Source organism: Silurus aristotelis, assembly GCF_946808225.1.
Source record: "Silurus aristotelis genome assembly, chromosome: 26".
NCBI classification, from domain to species: Eukaryota; Metazoa; Chordata; class Actinopteri; order Siluriformes; family Siluridae; genus Silurus; species Silurus aristotelis.
This window is the reverse complement of record NC_139599.1, coordinates 4,687,125-4,695,431: the sequence shown is the minus strand read 5'-3', so window position 1 is coordinate 4,695,431 and position 8,307 is coordinate 4,687,125. Positions and strand designations below refer to the sequence as shown.

Below are 8,307 nucleotides of genomic sequence, written 5' to 3'. Positions count from 1 at the left end.
GCTCTATGAAGATATAGGCTGGGGTATTTATGAGTTGGAGTTGGCCTTAGATGGCGCCAGGTCAGTACCCGTCTGGCCGAATGAGCACAAATCTCCACAATCTAATGCAGACTGGTGGTTATTAGAACAATAAATGGAGACTAATTGTGGAATGGGATATCCAAAAAGCACAAACCAATCTTCTGTTGAGTCCACACACTTCTTTGTGTGTTTATAGGTCACATTTTGCACCATTAAAGATTAAGCAGCAGGATTCAGTAACAGACAATTTTTGAATACTTCAATTTATTAGAGACTTTGATAGCATTTCTTTTTATTACAAATTAAACATCCCTTTGAAAAGAAATATCCCAAGAAAAAGATTCCATCATAGTACAACAAAAAAAATTATAAACAATCTCATTTTTAATGTCACATTACTAATATCATACTAATATATTTTATGCCCCAGAAAAATAACAAAAGTAAAAAAAAAAAATAAATAAATCATCTCATTTTATCATGTGGTCATGTAAACAAAAAAATAACACTCTTTCTCTTATGTTTCCACATACATGTATATTCCTTTAATAAAATATGTGACTATTTAATTACAGAATAAAAATATGCACTATTCCTGTTCTTGGCATCACATTCATTTTTTATTATTATTTTTTTGCCTGGGATGAAAATTGTTTCACTTTTTTTCCCCCCAACGTTTTTGCTAGAATTAAAAAATCAGCTAAAATGCACAGGTGGCTTGGTGTCTTTTTGCATAGTGTGCTCTCGAACATTCACAACGTTCCAAATAGATCGGTTTTGGAATATTTGCAAATAATGCGCTCAAATATTATGCACCGATAGTATCATGCATATAAAATAGATACACGTTTTACAATAATGCCACTGTTTGTAGTCATTGGTTTTATCTATGAACATGTTAGACTAAAGATTTGAAAAGCAAATACGACTGTCTAAGGAAAAACCTTCAATATAACATCTATATCTATATGTGTGTGTGTGTGTGTGTGTGTGTGTGTGTGTGTGTGTGTGTGTATATATATATATATATATATATATATATATATATATATATATATATATATATATATATATATATAATGTGTGTGTATGTGTATATATATATGTGTATATGTGTGTGTGTGTGTATATATGTGTATATATGTATGTGTGTGTGTGTGTGTGTGTGTGTGTGTGTGTGTGTGTGTGTGTGTGTATATATATAATGTGTGTGTATGTGTGTGTATGTGTATATATGTGTATATGTGTGTGTGTATATATATATATATATATATATATATATATATATATATATATATATATAAATAAATAAAAAAGTGACACTACAGAACTGGGACCATTGTGCAAGAGATGCTCATATTGTGAAATACGCAAATCCAAAGGTGAAGCCACACCCTTAATAAACTTTTCTCCCTTTTTCCTTTACAACATAAACAGCATTATCACACAAAATCATCATCAATGGTGTGTTTTTAACAATGTAAACAAAACAAAAAAACACATATGGGTGTTATTTCTGATTGTTTTAGTGAAAGGTTCAAATAATAAGTAAAAGTCCAAAATGACCTGGTAAAAAATGTAATGAAAATAAATGCTTGTATGATCTAATTCAAATATAATTTGCTACTGTATTTTCATATACATCAAACTGTGTGCTGTGTTTGGTGAAAAAACACGTTATTATGCGTATTTTCGGAAATCTTGTATCAAATTATGGCTACGCTGCACTCCAAGTTACACCCCAAGAAACTTGATGTGCGTTGCTGTGACTTAATACAATCGAACAAAGAACAAAAAACAAAACAACACACTTGCTGCTGCGATCGGATGAGGTTTTTTACGTGGATGTGTATCCATTATCTTCAAGTCTCCTCTCTGAGCATCATTTGTGCTTTTCTCCTCCATGGTACATCTTTCTCAAACTGGAGTCCAGGAGAAGGTCTACAGACCTTTACACAAAACACAAAACACAAACACACACTTCAGAAACGCATCCAGTGCACAATATTATTATCGCTAGCCTCTAGCAATGTTTTGCTCTTGATTCGGCGCTTTGCTAGTTTTCTGAAGTGAACGAGAATGAAATGATAAAATCGCTCCAGGATTTGAAATGATGAGCAATTTGTCTCTTAAGGATTTTTTTTTCTGGATGATTACAGAATTAATGGCACCCTTGACCTGCCTAATATTGTGTTGGTCCCCCCTTTTGCTGCTGACCCGTCAAGCATTAACTGCATTAACGTCTTCAGCAGTTTGAGCTACAGGAGCTCGTCTGTTGGATCGGACCACACAGACCAGCCTTCGCTCCCCACGTGCATCAATGAGCCTCATCTGACCGTGACCCTGCGCCAGTTCACCACTGTTCCTTCCTTGGAGCACTTTTGATAGATACTGAACACCCACCACAGACCAGCTGCAGTTTTGGAGATGCTCTGACCCAGTCATCACAATTCGGCTGTTGTCAAACTCGCTCAAATCCTATCAAATCCTCAAGACATATCAGCATAAAAATGAAATCTTTGTTTAAAAAAAGGAAATATTTTTTTCTGCAAATACAAATTAACACTCAAATGTTGTAGCTCAGTTTTGATTAGTTTGGAGAAGGGTGCCAATAATTCTGCACAGGTAAAACATTCCTTTTAAATTGAATACAAGTAGAAATAAATAGTAAACAATACATAAAAAGTAACACACACAAACACACCTGTCGATGGGTTTGATGATGAATGGGATAGTTGAAAGGCCGATGGCGGTGGTGGTCCACTTGCGCACGGGTAAAGGCCAGCGTGTGGTTCTGCCCAACACATAGAGAGACGCAGCACACACCCGGTTGATGGTGAAGCCGGGAATGGCCACGGACGCCAACGCCTGCCAAACGAACGTGTCCACGACGGCCACAGCTACACGTGCAGTCTTACCCGGTTGATCACCGTGAGCCTTAACACACAGCAATAAACATTCAGATCATTTCTTTTTCACATCTCTATTGGCAATGAATACATCTGAGGAGTTTCTCCATAAATTCTGTTTATGCCTCAGTTCATGATATATATTTTTTTTTAAATAAATGTGTAATAGTTTTCCAGTTGTTGCTTGATAGAAATGATACCTGATGTGTCCTTCCGAGCTTGTGGCCAATATGCAATAAGTGTGTTGAACATTCTGAGGTGATTTTCTTGCCACCACAGTTGTATAGATGCACATTTATGGCATTTAAGGGCCTTACTCAAGGGCCCAACCGTGGCAGTTTGGCGTTCCTGTGATTTTCTGACCTTCTGATCCAAAGTGCAACGTCGTAATCACTAAGCTATAGTTACCTCAAGCTTTCTGTCAGCTTTCTGGCCATTTGTTTCTGAAAGCTTTCTGTTGTCCATGAAAATCCAAAGGCTCTATAATTTTTTTTCTCCATTACCTGGTAATTTAGAAGCCATGTCTCATATGTACAGCAAGTGTAGGAAGGAAAGTCTTGGATACCGCTATCCCAACACTTACCACAGCTGCCTTCTTGCCTTTATCCACTGCGTCAGCTGAGACGTATGCCGTAGCAACAGCGTAGCTCGCCCACACCATGCTGACGGGCACGAGGGCTCGAAAGGCCTCTCCCACCTCATTGGCATATCCTGAGGAAAAAATGTGAAATAATATAGAAAAAAAACTGCACGAAAAACCGACAGTTCCGTGGGTGGACACACCTTGTGGGTAAAAATGGAAATGGCAGTACTGGTTTGAACAGAAAACACATCAAACCTTCATGTGAAAGGGCTACAACAATACAGGAGCATATCAAGTCCCACTCCTTTCAGCCTAGACCAAGAATTTAAGGCTATTACCTGGTCTTTATTTAATCTTGTCAAGTCTGGTTCATGAAAGCCTCAAATTGTATATTACTATATATATATCATATATTACTACCTACTGCACCTTCTGTACATTATTTACCCTCACCCCTGTCCATATGGACCTTATACCCTATTAATCATATTGTTATCTATTGTAAATAGGCCACTTATACACTTCTGGTTAGATGCTAACTGCATTTCATTGGCTCTGTACATATACCTTGCACAATGACAAAGTTGAATCGAATCTAATGTAATATTTCTGTTTTTGTCTGCCAGGAGGGGAATCTGATGTGTTCATGTGCTGTTGGGGTCCAACCAGCTCAAGATTTGATGTGTTCTACAGTGCTTTTCTGCTCACCATGGGTTTAAAAAGTGCTTTAAAATGATTATACACTCCCTGCTTCCAGCTCAGCCTAATCCAGTGATTCACCTCTTATCGCTCTTATTAACAAGGTGCTCCAGCCTGCAGACCAGATGTTTTTTTTGTAGGGGTCGAGCGATAATGGATTTGACCGATATCGATAGATTATAGATCGTACTTGCCAATAACCGATTAATTAACCAATAGTTTTAAAATGGATACTTTAAGGCTTTAAGAGTATGGAAGGCTTTAAGAGTATTGTTTGTTCATTTCAACATTTACTTATTTAAGCTCATTTTTATCTGCTAACATTTTATGTTAACTTTAGTCAATGCACTATGACATAACGTGAATGAGGTAGCGTATGCGCAAGTGGCAAAAACAAACAGCACGCGGCGTCAGCGATTTGCCTCTAGAGGCCGCTGTCGCATTGTTTAATGACAGCAGACCCTCCGCAGAACAGACGCAACCCGGAAAAACTATCAGTATGTATTTTTGCGGATCGCCAATAGTTCCAGCAATCAACTATTGATGCCGATTAATTGGGAAAGGCGATGAATCGGTTGACCTCTATTTTTTTGATATGATGTGTACATTCCACTTGTTAGAAAACTAAAGAAAAGAGTGCAGGCAGGGTGGAGTGGGTGGAGAAGAGTGATAGCAGGAGTGATTTGTGATAGAAGGGTATCTGTGAGAGTGAAAGGGAAAGTTTATAGGAGTGTGGCGAGACCTGCGATGTTGTATGGTTTAGACACAGTGGCATTGAGTAAAAGACAGGAGGTGGAGCTGGAGGTAGCAGAGCTGAAGATGTTGCCTTTTTGTTGGGAGTGACGACGATAGACAGGATTAGAAATTAGTTTATTAGAGGAACAGCGCATGTATGACGTTTTGGAGACAAGGTAAGAGAGGCCTGATTGAAATGGTTTGGACATGTGCAGAGGAGGAACATGGGGTATACGGTAGCGGAATGCTGGGGATGGAGCCACCAGGAAGAAGGAAAAGAGGAAATTGGTTTGAAAGAGGCAGATGTAGAGGACAGGGTAATATGGAGACGGATGACCTAACAGGAGCAGCTATAAGAAGAAGAATGTGTACATCATACTGTGTAAACATTCCAGTAAACCATATAATAATCAATATGGCACCCACACCCATGCCACAATCAAATTCACAGTGATTACACCTTTTCCATATTCTGAATGTTTGACATTAATTGAAGCTCTTACTCCGTATCTGCATGATTTTATGCCCTAACAGTTATGTTAAACTAAATATAATAGCAATCGCTATATCATTTCAACTATAGCAAATATAAATGCGATTGTTTTTGTTTTTTTTTTTACCAAATTTCACAGAACAGTACAATATGTAAATTTTTAAGAGGCTCAACATTCGGCAAAAGAGAATGTGTGTGTGTGTGTGTGTGTGTGTGAGAGAGAGAGAGTTATGGTGCATGACGTTCACTACAGGACCGAATTTAGCAACTCAGCAGATTTCAAAGTCACCTTGACTAAATGTCAGTGTTCCTAAAAGCACTACACGGTGTACAGGATACGGCTTTAAAATAAAAATCCACCCTGAAAGATTCAAATGTGACCTAGATTTATTTTTGTAAAGAAATACACAACATCGGTCCGTTTCCTCACGTGAGAGCGATGCAGCAGCGCAACTGTGCCTGCAGTACTTTCTTGAACTTTGAGCCCGTCTTCTACTTCTGCATCAACATAAAATTAGATTTCGCTGGAAAGATTAAGTACAAACATACAGTGGTTGATTCGTTTTTCTCCGGGGTTTTTTTTTTTACGCCTATCTCTTACCACCATTGTAACCATGCCAACAATAACATCCTATTACCTCAGCACAACACACCAGAAATACATTACTAACCCACATATTAGCACCACAATCACAAACAAGTTCAATATAAACACATTCAAATGTGTTTCAACATGAAGATTTAGTTCAACACAAATAAAGCTGTAATGTGGGACTCTGGGATTTATCAGGAGATCATTTTTAAATGCTTTGAAGGACTTTTTGTGTAATTATTAAGTTGATACTGTTTTCAGACTAAGATTTTTCGTTTCAGACGAAAATTTTTACCGCTGTTATTAATATACTGTATACAAAAGTATCATAAATACATACATATATGTCTCTTTAGTTTATATGCAACAAACTAGTTATTTTAATGGTATGAAGATTTACTTTGACCAAACAAAAATATAAATGTACAAATATTAAACTTAATTTCATTTAGAAAAATCCACCCTTAGCATAAATAACAGCTTTTCGGGTTCTTCTTCACTAATTGGAGATTTCTTTCTGAAAGTTCATCCCAGAGCAGTTCAGTAGGATTAAGGTGCAGTGACTGGGCAGAACATTCCATGATAGATATCACTCCAGCTGATTGTTTGCTCTCTCAAGAACACATAGAGAGCTTGGACATATGCTTCGAGTCATTATCTTTGTTGTATGGTAAAATATGGTATAGTAGCCATGTTGGATTAGTGTTCCTTTCATCTGGAATACGTTTCCAACCTTCCCTGCTTCAAAACAACCCCCAAACAATTAAGCTTCCACCCCTATATTTGTGGGTGTGATGCAGCCTAACATCTCTCCTGTTCTCCGTCTTGCATAAGTTCTTCTGATAGACACAGTCAAATTTGGACTCGCAGAACTTCATTCTTGACATTCTTCAAGACATTCTTCATTCTATCACGGACATTTACACCCCACGCTGCATCCGCAAAGCCAACAGCGTTGTGGACGACCCTATACACCCCTCACACACACATTTTACCCTCCTGCCATCAGGGAAGCAGTTCTGAAGCATTCAGGCCTCCACATCCGGACTGTGTAACAGTTTCTCTTCCCTCACACCATCAGACTTCTCAACACAGAACTGCACTAAAACTCACACACACACACAACTGTGTGACTGATCTGTACAACCCGGACTCAACACACACCCGTACTCACTTCACACATCCATACCCATATTATATTACTTCATTATTAACTGTTTACATGCTGTTTTTGCACTTAAAAAAAAAAAAAAAAAACACTCCTGTACTCAGTTCTCTCCTACACACTGCACTGTGTAATATACAGTAGATTTACTGCCGGTGCTTTTTTGTGTTTTGTGTATTTGTCCTACACTGTCTTGTGTTGTCTTTGCACTGTTTGCACTTTATGTAGCGAGGATTCTTACTAGTCCTTATCCCTGTGTTTTCTGTTATGTAGCTTTATGTCATCTATGTAACACCAGGGTTCTGGAGGAACGTTGTCTCCTTTCACTGTGTTCTGCATCAGATATATATATACATATATATACATATATATACATATATATACATATATATATATATATATATATATATATATATATATATATATATATATATATATATATTCTTGACTCTATTGTCCAGCTCTTCTGTGTTTTTTTGTTTTGTTTTTTTTTGTCTTTTTTTGCTCTATAGAAACAACAGGAACATGCAAAACCCATACACGACAAGTCGTTTCCAAACTTTTGAGATGCACTGTATTAATAATACATTATGAAAGATAACAGGATGATCTGTGAAATCTGACCTTTACACGACCAAAAGTTTTGGCACCCCCATACTTTAGCTATTTTGACCTTGGCATTAAACAAGTTTAATAGAATTACAGTAAGTCACATAAGGGACTGATCGCTTTGCTTTTTTTTTCCTTTATTACACTTGAATTTCAGGATCACCAACACACTAAACGAGACAGTGTAAACCATAGTATACCTTTAATCACGTGTCTCTCTTTTTTGCCACACGTGACTTTTTTTTAACTTAAAATATACTAACTGTAAACTCACCCAAGAACCGAACCCATGTGTCACGATAAATGTCGACTTTTTTACTCTCACTCTCGGGGATGGGATCCATTGCTTTCGTTTTAGTAGTTTTCCATTTAAAACGCTGGTGTAGAAGGAAGACAGTGGTGAGTACAGACACGCGGTGTACTGCGGTAACAGCACCCAATGGGCAGCGCTTTAAAATAAGAGACTATCTACAAATTACCAACCCAGATGTGGGACGACTT

General features: G+C 37.5%; 1 protein-coding gene across 2 annotated transcripts; it reads right to left on the bottom strand.

Annotated features, from left to right (window-relative positions):
* Positions 1–1,596: 1,596 nt before the first annotated feature.
* Positions 1,597–8,244, bottom strand: mtfp1 (mitochondrial fission process 1). 2 transcript variants are annotated; one of them, XM_083531650.1, is made up of 4 exons: positions 8,081–8,242; positions 3,514–3,641; positions 2,726–2,958; positions 1,597–1,970 (listed from the first exon to the last, which is right to left on the bottom strand). In XM_083531650.1, exons 1-4 carry the CDS (start codon positions 8,148–8,150, stop codon positions 1,904–1,906), a joined length of 498 nt encoding a protein of 165 aa, XP_083387776.1. In that variant the 5' UTR covers positions 8,151–8,242; the 3' UTR covers positions 1,597–1,903. The 2 variants fall into 2 exon arrangements, 1 of the variants encoding a protein (XP_083387776.1); XR_014531808.1 differs by lacking the exon at positions 1,597–1,970 and adding an exon at positions 2,157–2,320 and having other exon boundaries at positions 2,428–2,958; positions 8,081–8,244.
* Positions 8,245–8,307: the final 63 nt, after the last annotated feature.